Source organism: Rhizopus delemar, genomic scaffold (genome assembly GCF_000149305.1).
Source record: "Rhizopus delemar RA 99-880 supercont3.12 genomic scaffold, whole genome shotgun sequence".
Lineage (NCBI taxonomy): Eukaryota > Fungi > Mucoromycota > Mucoromycetes > Mucorales > Rhizopodaceae > Rhizopus > Rhizopus delemar.
Window position 1 is genome coordinate 1,313,491 of NW_027137838.1, and position 12,751 is coordinate 1,326,241.

The window sequence follows — 12,751 nt, forward strand, 5'->3', positions numbered from 1 at the left end:
CATAAATGAATTTGAGACATAAAGGTATAATAATTAAAGGGTGCTTTATCAAAGAGAATACAATCCTGTTTGTGATATTGATCGGCTTGTTTAGCTGGGTTACAATCATTCAAAGGAGAGGATAAAAACAAATAAATAAAGAGGCGTTGTTTCATCCTCTTTATCAAGTGTAAGAGGAGGAGCTTCTTAACCAAAACAAGAACATCATAGATGGAAATCAAATATAGACTTATTCATCAAAATATGACTCTGACAAGATTAGATACATCATTGAGCACAGTCCAAAGCATAGAACCATTCATTAGTGCCTGCTAAGTTTGATATAGCATCTGCTAGTTTTGCTCTCCATAATTGCTTTTCAAGTGTTCAGATTCAAAAAAGTAAATGACATCTAGGCTTTTCGGCTTTGTATTCAAGATTTTATTTATTGAACGGTGACTGAGGGTTTACTCTATGAAGCACAAGGTGTCTAGCTAGAACAGCATAAATTTTACAGAATAATTAAAGTGAGTGGAGCCACTGTATTTGCACGTAGAATTATAAAAAAATGCATAAAGACCATGAGATGCCTAAGACATAATCCGACTAAACTGGCAGTAAAAGAAAGAAAATGGTCTAATAAATTTATTTAAGACCATGTATTTATATATGAAAAAAAAATTGATTGCTGAGTTAGGTGGTGACACCACATCAGGAGCAACCTGATCTATGGATATCTAACACATAAATGTATACTATTATCCATGCATTTAATAACAGATATGACCATATCTTATCAGTTGATAGTATAAGACCATTTAAGAAATTTATTGAGATTATATATTCATAAGTAGGATATGATCTGTAGACAACTCTCAGGCAAAAGTGTATTTAATTAAAGTTACTGTTAAAAAAAAAAGAACTTTAATAATATTCTATACGCGCTGAACTAATGTAACGGATGAAACGCAAGGAGACCGGACATGTGGTAAACTTAGTGTACCGGATGAAAACTATAGTGTATTTGTGATGGCTTATCTGGACATTGCTTATGAAGCTTATTTAATATGCTTATACCAGCAAGGCTATATGACTATAGCTAATCGCGATTGATTCATTAATTTATGACCTCAATACACATTTTGTATTGTATTCTTTTCTTTAGTACTTACATTGTTTAAGAGCAGAAAGATATTGTGCCTTAATTAAAATACGCTCTCTAAAATATGGATTGTAGTCAACAGTAACACATAATAATAAGCTGAACATTATTAATCATTCTTATTTTATCTTTATTCTTTGGACATGCAAAAACCCTCTTTTATTTAGATCTCTGACCAATAAATGTTTCAGCAATGCATGGTTTGTTTAAAATTTCAACACGGGAGTGAACACGGAATTGATTCTTGTTTGCATAATCATCAATAACTATGCATGTAATATTATTGTGGCCCCTATTTTCACTTTAGTGCTCTGAAAAGCATTGACATTGACATTAGAATTTACCTTATGAATTCCTTTAGGATATTGAGATCAGTCGTGAATCCCGCATAAGTTAGGCATACGATCACTACAGGCGCGTTTTGTACACGGATATTCTTAAGCATGTCTTTTACAAGGAACACATTAGATGTGTAATGTATCATTTATACATTCCTTACTTACCCTGAGTGTCACCACTGCATTGCTGCAAAGACGAAATGATATCTATTGATACTGATATCACGAGAAGCAATTGGTTCGGTAGAGTTGATACACGGTGAAATGTATACTCTACCGGCTCCTGATTTTTCGCGAAATATTTCTATCATAGTCTGGATGTTTTTAACTCTGATATCATCTTTAACATGAGGATTAATCGATTTTCTAGCGAATCCTATCACTACGCATCCTTGTTCTGTCCAAGTCTTCAAGTTCACCTTGTGTATAGCCATTTGATTAACAATAGCATCAACTAATCGTACTGCTTAGAAAGTTAAAATTTTTTGCTTTTATTTTTAAATGTTGAATAACACTTTACTTCAGTGTTTTTTATCTAATACAATTAAAGGACGCGTTCTGACACTCTTTACATTATTATTCGGCTATTTGATACGTCTACGCTTGATTACCAGTGACATGAGATTAAGTCTTATTTTCTTTGCCCAATATTTAGATGCAGAAGATTCGTCTTCTACGTTTCTGAATCGCGAGGTGTAATTCAAAATCTGAATATAGATTTCACTTAATGTTAAGTTTTCGTAGTTGTATGTACGTTCATGGTTATTGCCAATTCTTATCTACCTCCCTGGGTGGCGAAGTCTATATCCTCTCTACCCAATAGCAAGCTCTATGCTCAAGCAACAGCAGCAAATAAGGTGTGATTGTTGCATAATCATATTGAGCGTCCTCATATTGACGATGATTCGACCTTAAACACCTTTACAGACAAGATTATTCAAAGCGTTTAGAGCGAAAGACACATATTTGATCGATATTTCGAACTACAGAGACAAATATACTGACCACAAAGTATAACATTACACAAGGAACAACATCCTAATCTTTATGCATGAGTTCCTTTCACTAACGGTCCCGCCGTTACCTTTAAGTTTACATATCTAAAGAACATGATAGTAGTGATGTTGCCAATAATGGTTTGATTTTTCCAATGCTAAATTACGAGTTTTTTCTTGTGCTATCCTTGAGGACTCGGCTAACATTGCCTTGAACTGAAGAATTTGCTCCTTTTGCCTAAGAACGAAGCCTTGGCTGGACTACAAAAGAGGCTTGCTATATTTAGAATTATCATGGACTTGGGAATTGATATGGACTCTGAAACTGGCTTTTTTATGGTTTCTGGTTATGCCGTGCTAAACATTCAAAAATTAAAATCCTACTTTTATAAGCGCTCAAAAAAGTGAACACTTGCCTAAAGATCAAAGGTTTCAAGGCTCAAGCCACCATAATAATTAATGTGAATCTAGTGAGGTTTTTCATGCAATATGGAATAATATGCCTATCTGGCATTGCTATTGTCATTTACGAAGATACACAAAATTTGAATGTCATAAAACCAAAGCGCACATTATCTACTATTCTTGTCACCGGAATGGACATCGATCAATTGAATGTCCATGTAGAAATAATACCGTCAACACAAATTAAAAGAATAAGAAATCCTAGCAAACCAAATAACCTCTACCCATGAAAGTTGTTGATTACAGCATTGTCAGTAGTGCTCCCGATGAAGACCCTAATGATTCTGATCATAACGATGAAGAAATGGAAGAGACGTTAGTCTCGTCAGATAAGGAAGAAGAGCCTATTGATCCCGAGGAACTTTTATAACTGCAACAAGATCTCAAAGTGCAAGCCCTTGATCCGACCAACGACACACACAAGCACCAACTAATAAACAGTATGAATAAACTGCGGTATTACAGCAGCAACACATGAGTGGAGTGATGAATAACACTCCAATGGAAGACATACAGTGGCCGAACGAGGAACAGAGTGTACATCAACCAGTTACATACTCAGAAGTGCAAACGCACGCTTCTAATACCGATGTCCATCATTAATTATGCGGAATAATATACTATGTCTCATTAAATGTTAACAGTTTAAGGCTAATTCACGGCAAACTCAAATGGATTATATTCGCTACTTGCCTATTCAAAAATATGACATAATATGCTTTCAAGAACCTCATGCCTCAACATCTGAACTAGTTCACTCACTCAATCTTTATTTTCAATCAAAGATAGCTCATTGAGCACCACACATCGGCATTCTATCCTTTTCAACTAGCTTTCAGATTTCTATTATCGCCACATCCAATGTATTCATTTCAGCCCATTTTCAATTATGTAAAGTGGAACATGCTCAACAATTTTATGATCCTTTTTTATTTTGAATCTATATGCACCACCCCATTCAAATAAAGAAAAGGAGAGAATTTTTCGACCGATTGATGAAGATAGATGACGCGATGCATGTACAAATCTCATTGGAGCGACGAACAATATTAGAGGATTTTAATTATTCTAACCTTCAAACTGACTGGTGAGCACTTTTGGACGAGTTTTTCAATAAAAGCATGGTGATGAACGATGTAGTAGAAATACCAATCTTCCAATGTAACCAGATTAATATCACAGATAGCTCTGTTATTGACTATATTTATGTCGGCTCAGGCATTCACTAAAATCTCAAGGATACTCAAAACATATGTCTTCACCACACATAGTCTGCTCATTCCATTCTGTATGCTGACTTTATGGCAGGCCAATCGCCCACTGGACCAGATATGGGGAGAGCCAATCCAATGTATGCTTCCCAGCCAGCACTACAAAAACAAATTACAGATAAAGACCATCGTTTGATCGCTGCTCTCTCTCCAAGGAAACACACTTGCCACCTGAGGACAAATGGAATAAGGTTAAAATCGTCAAGAAGGTAATACGTAACTATGGATATTCGTACATCAATTGAAGCGCAACATCCATCCGGTAACTGACATGAAATGAAATCGGATACTACGAGGTAAGCCACCTTTGGAAGTTAGGACACAACGCATTGAGCCTATTGACAATGTATTAGGAAGACTACAACAAGGACTAGCGACTATTGGAGGTCTGAAAGCGGGGGGTTAAGTAGCGAGAACAAGGAGAAAAATCCGTTGGGTTTTTAAACATTGACAGGTTTTTCAGTTCGGGCATTGAACACCGACTGAAAGCATTGACATTCGCCGACGATATATGTACTCTACTTGATAATGATTTATCCGATATTAAACTACAGCATCGCCTGTCTCAGTACTCTAAGGTATCCAATACTAAATTTCAACAGGCAAAGCCGGAAGCATTCGCTATGAATGGACGAATAGATGAATTGTGGAGAATACGATTGCAACAATAACAAATCATAGTTTTTCACAACGAACAATCGATAGAATCTTTCAGATACCTTGGTTCTTATATTATTTATAGTAAAACTTAAATAAGCTGTTAACCAACATGAAAAATCAGGTACAAATATATTTCCAACCCCAACTTTCGCTATGTGAACGGGCTACAATCATGAACACGTTGATTCTAACCAAAATATGGTACGATTTTTGATTGCTACGACTTTCTCTGTTCTTTTTTCACGTATGAAGGAAAACCATAAATTCGTTCATTTGGTAACACGAAAGCCTTTTGGTTTCCTTTGACCAATTATTGCGAAAGATGATTTAGAGGTTTTAAGCTCTCGGTTACAGCACTCTGTGTCACAGATGAGACATCTTCTCCACATTTTCCATCCCTCAGCTGTACCTCCTCTTGTCCAGGATGTTGTCCAAGATGATCTGTCTACTATAACAGACAATGATCATTTTCCTCTTGTTTCCTTTTTCGCGCCTGCCTTCCGGCAACATGGCCTCAACCATCCATGGTCCACACGATACACACAACTTTCATTGCTCTATCACGCCCTGATGTCTCTCTTTTATCCATTTCAAGTTTCTTCCCATGACCTCTTGCATCATTCTTTATTTCGCCCCTGACATTCATTGACCCAATCGATACCCAAGATTTTTGGCTTCCAATGTCTTCATCTCGGATGCTGAAACGAATCGATTGCGGTTTCGGATCAAAGGAGAATATCCAGCGAAACCAGGTTTGTGTCAATTTATGGCGATACATTTTGGAGGATGGACAGTCTAAGGTTGAATGTGATGAGTACATGTATACAACGGTCTTTGGCGAAGTGAAAAGAAGGAAGGTGTCATAACAACAAACTCCTCTGACTGATTTATACAGACGATGTATGTTTGCAAAGGTTGAGATGGATGAGAATGAGTTGGAAAGCATCGTTGTCTTTCAAGCCACTGGTACATATTTAACCAAGAATATGTCCACTTGCTTTATAATACATTGTATGGTCTGCGTAGAACATTTTATCTAGTTGATCTTCAGTTTGGTTTTTGAGTTTTATTTTTGCTTTGGCAACCAAATGCAGATAGATGGCTTGATTAGTCTTACGATGCGTTAAAAAAGAGGTTGCTGGTGTTGATAGTTTTAACGAATTGCCACTAGATTGAAATATCGACTCTTTGCAAAGACTTTGATGAACGAATCAACATATTCGTGGTCTATAGAGAGCGCATAGGGAAAACATAAGCTCATGCCTAAGATTTGTTAACAACGAAAACTGTACATACTATGATCAGGGCTATTTGAAATACAGTGACTCTGTTGTCAGTGCTGACTCTTTTTTAAAATTCCACAAAGGTTCTCTTGTTTATCAATTGTTGCTATGAGCAAGGCATTTTGTATTTATAACTGTTAAGTGACTCTATTGAAGAATGAAGCAAATGAAAGTGAAGAGGAACAGGGGAGGCATGATCTCTTGCTGATTCAAGAAATAATCCTTAAATAAATGATAAAGAACGTCGAGCAGTAGATGATGAATTGCCTAATAAAATACTATTACTTATCCATGCTGAAAGCAAGCACAGGAGATTCAAAGTGATGTGAGATGAAAAGTGACATCATTGTTGAAGGTTTGCACGCTCTTTTGTTGTCTACTGCCAAGAAACTCAAAGTACACGACCCGATGCGGTTAGAAAAAATTTTCAAAACATGCCAAAGGAAAGCTGTTGAATACAATACAAATCTAGGACTTGGCACCATCTTGGATTAATATCGAAAAGGGGAACGGCTGTTGTCTTGTATGTTGCTGTTCACAGCCAATACTTTTGATGACATTCTCCAAAAAGGTTCACTCTGGTCAAAGTGGTGAGTTTGACTTTATGATCCACCAAGTGGTATTCCCGATCGAAATCAGTGTCAGTTCTCAACTGCATTCTGAGTGAGGATATCACTTCAATTGGATGGCCAACTCAAAGTACAATGATGTCACCACGATTTCATTCTAAACACAAACGACCGTGCAGAGATTAGAGCAGATGAACAAGTCATCGAATACCCACTGATTTCCCCTGCTGAGATGGATCGCTGTAGAATAACCAAGTGTTTGAGTATAAAGGAATGCTACTGGCTTGTTTCGAGAAAGTACTTATACGATGGTGTGACCAAATTGAATTAAAAATGATGACATTCACTGGTGATGGTAATCACATCACTCTCATCCTGTTGTGTTTCTCACATTCAACAAGACATATTCTTTCACTGATGAGGGAATCTGTGTGATTGATCATCTTACGCCTATTATTTAAATTAGCTAGTGTAGTTACAGTCACAAGGATTGTATGACTTTATAATTTATGAAGCTACTAATCGAATGAAATAGTGCTTTCTTGCAAGATAAAATGTCCTTTCACAGACCAAATAATGACTGTATTTCTTTCAAACCACTAAATTCAATTGGATGATGTAACATTGAAATCTATTCACCCATGCCTCTCCTTTTTTTCTCTCAAAGATCAAACTTTTCTTTTAGTCTCATCTTTATTCACCTTTTCTTATTCATTTTTCTACACGTGGGAACTGCATAGTCCTAATTCAAATGCAACCTCCTTACCCCTTAAAGACAGAAAAAAAAGACATCACGTGACTGCTTACAAATGCAGCGAAACTCAACAGAAAAAATCTCGATCTCGGCAATTGCCGAATATAGAACAGAAATGTCAAAAAACAGAAAAAAAAAAACTTTTATACCAGTCGGAGTTATATCGGGTGATACAAATTACCATGGATTTGTAGATTTATTCTGAAGAAAAGGATGGAACGAGGTGCAACACTATTTGTGCAACATAGAGAATAAACACAGCGTATGGAAAAAAAGAACATTTTCCTTTGACATTTGATTCGACAGCTGAAATAAGAATATACCCTCATCCTGAATTCAAACTAAAAACGAACTTGAAACAACTTGGTTTTGTAAAACAAATAGTCGAGTTTGTTTATGATCATTGTACCTTTCATGATGGATTGACTTTGTAAAGAAATATACTGTCTATAAAACCAATTGATTCGTTCACCAAACGATGTCGCAGCTTGATTTAAAGACCCCGCAGCTAATGATTGAAGGAATTACTAATTTAGGTCTTTTTAAATCAGACAACGTATAAAATCTGGATTGAAAAATAAAAAAAAATTTCATTTTTTTCTTTTCATTTTCTTTCTTTTCACTCATTGAATTTCATACGCCATTCGGTAGATCAATGCGTCAAGGGACCGAGGAAAGCATACGATCACTGAACGAAAAGGGGAATGATCCATCCTTTGCTTCTGCAGAAAGTGGAGCGATGACAGTGACCGAAAGAGAGTACGGCTGTCTGGATACGTTTGGAGAAACAGAAGAAAATCAAGTCAACATACGAGGTAAACAATAGGATGCGATTCTCTGCATGGATCTGAACTCTGCATTAGATGCCAAAAATGAATACGAGGAGCTTTCGAAAGAACTCAGTCGAAAAAGCCACCGAACGTCGGCTTCAAAAGCTGAACAAGGACAAGCGGACCAAGAAGATTTCGATCTAAGTGAGTTTTTACGTGGAATGCATCGAGAAGAACAACAAAATGGTCATAAACGTAAAAACCTGGGTGTTTCATGGAAAGACCTTCGAGTGGAAGTAAGATTGTTTTTTTTAAAAAAAAAAAAAAAGAAATGCTAAAATTCCCATGCAATTATAGGGTCTGGGTGCAGATGCTTATACCATTCCGACTGTATTCAGTTACGTGATGAATTTCGTAGCCTTCTGGAGACTGTTTCAATCCAAAAAGAACTGTAGTACCAAAGTGATCCTTCAGGGTCTCACAGGTTGCTGCAGGGACGGTGAGATGTTGCTGGTCTTGGGTCGTCCCGGCGCGGGCTGCACCTCCTTTTTGAAGGTGATTGCCAACATGAGGGATTCCTACACACACATCGGAGGTGAAGTGAGTTATGGCGGCATCGACCCCGACACGTTTTCTAGAAAATACCAAGGTCAAGTGTGCTACAATGAAGAAGAAGATCAACATTACCCCACCTTGACGACCAAACAGACGCTGGAATTCGCCTTGCGAACAAAGACACCGGGCAAGAGAATCCCGGGGGAATCCAAAACGGAATTTGTGGATCGCATCTTGTATCTGCTCGGCAGCATGTTGGGACTCACAAAGCAGATGAATACCATGGTAGGCAATGCCTTTGTCCGTGGTTTGTCTGGGGGTGAGCGAAAACGTCTGTCGATTGCTGAACAGATCACGACCCGAAGTACGATCAACTGTTGGGACTGTTCGACGCGTGGTCTTGATGCGGCCTCTGCCTTGGACTATGTCAAGTCACTCAGGATCATGACCGACATCTTCAAGACGACCACCATCGCCACACTCTATCAAGCATCCAACAGTATCTTTTCTGTGTTTGATAAACTGATGCTGTTAGATGAAGGTCATGTCATGTACTTTGGTCCTGTGGATCAAGCCAAGCAGTACTTTGAGGACATGGGCTTTTATTGTGCACCCAGAAAGTCCATCCCAGATTTCTTGACCGGTCTCTGTAATCCACTGGAGAGACAGGTCAAGCCTGGCTTTGAACATCTGGCTCCGTCTCATGCATCTGAATTCCAAAAGAGATATTATGAATCCGACATTTACCAGCAGATGCTAAAGGACTTTGAGGAATATGAAGCTGAAGTACAAGAGATCAACAAGTCAAAAGAGTTTGAGGATGCCATCAAGGAAGAACATCAAAAGCGTGCTTCGAAAAAGAATCCTTATATTGCCTCCTTTTATCAACAAGTCAAGGCACTCACCATTCGTCAACATCGTCTGTTGATCAAGGATCGAGAGGCCTTGATATCAAGATACGGCACGATCCTCATCCAATCCCTCATCACCTCCTCTTGCTTCTATCTCCTCCCACTGACCGGTTCGGGTGCCTTCTCTCGCGGTGGTGCTATTTTCTTTTTGGTCATCTATAACACCTTCATGTCACAATCTGAACTGGTCCGTTTCTTGACCGGACGTCCGATTCTCGAAAAACATAAACAATACGCTCTCTATCGACCCTCTGCATTTTATCTCGCTCAAGTCATCATGGATATCCCCTACAATTTTGCCCAAGGTAAACCGAGTGACTTTTTTTTCTTTCTTGTTCTAATGTCTTGTAGTGTTTATTTATGAAATCATTTCTTACTTTATGATGGGCCTGAATCTCTCTGCCGGCAAATTCTTTACATCCTTTGTCACCTTGTTTTTCTTGGCCATGTGCATGAACGGCTTCTTTCGATTCTTTGGCTCCATCACGTCCAGCTTCTTTTTGGCCACCCAAGTGACCGGTGTGGTCCTGATCGCCTTCACGTCCTACACAGGCTACACGATTCCCTTCAAAAAGATGCATCCTTGGCTGTCTTGGATTTACTATATTAACCCGATCACGTATACCTACAAGGCCTTGATATCCAACGAAATGGCCGGCCAGATCTACTCTTGTGAAGGCACCGGCAACGCCGCTCCCTCGGGTCCCGGCTACGACGATTGGCGGTACAAGGTGTGTACGATGCAAGGAGGCGTTCCGGGTGAATCCTTTGTCCGTGGTGATGCTTATCTTTTGGACGCGCTCGATTACGATCCCAGCCAGATCTGGGCGCCTGATTTCCTCGTGGTCCTCGCGTTCTTTTTGCTCTTCACGGCCCTGACGGCGCTCTCGATGGAGTACGTCAAGTTGAAAAAGTCGGCGTCGCTGACGAAGCTCTACTTGCCTGGCAAGGCACCCAAGCCCCGGACGCCTGAGGAAGAAGACGCGAGAAGAAAGAGACAGAACGAGGTGACGGAGAACATGGACAGTGTCTCGACCGGGACGACGTTCTCCTGGCACAATGTGGACTATACGGTGCCCGTGAAGGGAGGTGAACTTCAACTGCTGAACCATGTCAGTGGGATCGTCAAGCCGGGTCATCTGACGGCCTTGATGGGCTCCAGTGGGGCAGGCAAGACGACCTTGCTGGACGTCTTGGCGCGTCGAAAGACGATCGGCGTCGTGCAGGGCAATGTCTTCTTGAATGGAGAGGCGCTGATGAATGATTTTGAACGCATCACGGGGTACTGCGAACAGATGGATATCCATCAACCCATGGTCACCGTCCGCGAGTCCCTCTATTTCTCTGCTCAGCTGCGTCAGCCGGCCGAGGTGCCCACGGAAGAAAAGAGAGCCTATGTGGAGCAGATCATTCAGTTGTTGGAAATGGACGACATCGCGGACGCTCAGGTGGGCGAGGTCGAGAGCGGCTACGGTATCTCGGTCGAGGAACGCAAACGACTGACGATCGCGATGGAATTGGTCGGTAAGCCCCAGCTGCTGTTTTTGGACGAACCCACGTCGGGTCTGGACGCTCAGAGTTCTTACAACATCATTCGATTCATTCGCAAGTTGGCAGACGCCGGCTGGCCCGTCCTCTGTACCATCCACCAACCTTCCTCGATCCTCTTTGAACACTTTGACCATCTCTTGCTCCTCGTCCGTGGCGGACGGACGGCGTACTATGGTGAGATCGGCAAAGACGCTCGGACGATGATTGATTATTTTGAATCCAACGGCGGACCCAAATGTTCCCCGGAGGCGAACCCTGCCGAATACATCCTGGAGGTCGTCGGTGCCGGCACGGCCGGTAAGGCCACACGGGACTGGGCCGAGATCTGGGAGGGATCCAAGGAGGCAAGGGAATTGGAAGACGAATTGAGCGCGATTGATGCGAACGCGATCAAGCAGCCCACCCGCGTCGCTCACACATATTCTGTCCCCTTCTGGACCCAGTTCCGTTTGGTGTTTGGCCGCATGTCCTTGGCCTACTGGCGTTCACCGGATTACAACATTGGTCGATTTATCAACATTGCCTTCACTGCCCTCCTGACCGGTTTCACCTTTTGGAAGCTGGGTGATTCCTCTTCAGACATGATGAACAAGGTCTTTGCCTTCTTTGCAACCTTTATCATGGCCTTCACCATGGTCATCTTGGCCCAACCCAAGTTCATGACCGAACGTACCTTTTTCAGAAAGGAATATGCCTCTCGCTACTACAGTTGGGTCACCTGGGGTCTGTCGGCCATCTTGGTCGAGATCCCCTATGTCTTGTTCTTTGCAGCCATCTTCATGTTTGGCTTCTACTGGACCGTTGGTATGAAGAACACGCCTGAGGCCTGTGGTTACTTTTACATCACCTACGCTGTCATGATCTCCTGGGCCGTCACGCTCGGATTCGTGATTGCTGCCATTGCCGAGTTGCCCACGATGGCTGCTGTTCTGAATCCGCTGGCATTGACCATCTTGATCTTGTTCTGTGGTATGCTTCAGTTCCCCAAGAACTTGCCAAAGTTTTGGAGCTCTTGGATGTATTGGGTGGATCCCTTCCATTATTACGTGGAAGGGTTGATTGTGAATGAACTGGCCGATTTCAAGGTGGTGTGTAAAGAAGAAGATCTCTTGCGATTCACACCCCCGCCTGGACAGACCTGTGGAGAATACACTCAGAATTTCTTTGCGTATGGTGCGACTGGATACATTGCAAACCCAGATGCGACGGATCAGTGTGGTTATTGTACGTACGAATCTGGAAAGGAGTTTTATGAAACAAACATGGGGTGGAATGCGATCAACAAGTGGAGAAATCTAGGTGTTTTGATTGCCTTTTTTATATTTAATATTCTTTTGTTTTTAGTCTTGGTTTATTTCAAGAGAAAGCCAAGACGATAAATGCATGTATTTTTATTGTGAATAAAAACTTAATTTTTGATTCTTTTAAAGTAGTGGTCGAGTGTGTTGGATTGTTGCTTTCTCTTTTTATTGGTATGAGTAGGTTCGG

The 12,751-nt window shown here is 40.7% G+C and overlaps 2 protein-coding genes across 2 annotated transcripts; one reads left to right on the forward strand and one right to left on the reverse strand.

The window, feature by feature from the left end:
- Positions 1–1,050: 1,050 nt before the first annotated feature.
- RO3G_13771 (uncharacterized protein) lies at positions 1,051–1,586 on the reverse strand (the record flags this gene model as incomplete). Its single annotated transcript, XM_067668355.1, has 3 exons — positions 1,051–1,064; positions 1,152–1,198; positions 1,486–1,586. 3 exons carry the CDS (start codon positions 1,584–1,586, stop codon positions 1,051–1,053), a joined length of 162 nt encoding a protein of 53 aa, XP_067524456.1.
- Positions 1,587–8,215: 6,629 nt separating this feature from the next.
- Positions 8,216–12,642, forward strand: RO3G_13772 (uncharacterized protein; the record flags this gene model as incomplete). The annotated part of the gene is made up of 5 exons (XM_067668356.1): positions 8,216–8,291; positions 8,340–8,542; positions 8,604–10,017; positions 10,064–12,487; positions 12,608–12,642. The coding sequence occupies 5 exons, from the start codon at positions 8,216–8,218 to the stop codon at positions 12,640–12,642; spliced, it is 4,152 nt and encodes a 1,383-aa protein (XP_067524457.1).
- Positions 12,643–12,751: the final 109 nt, after the last annotated feature.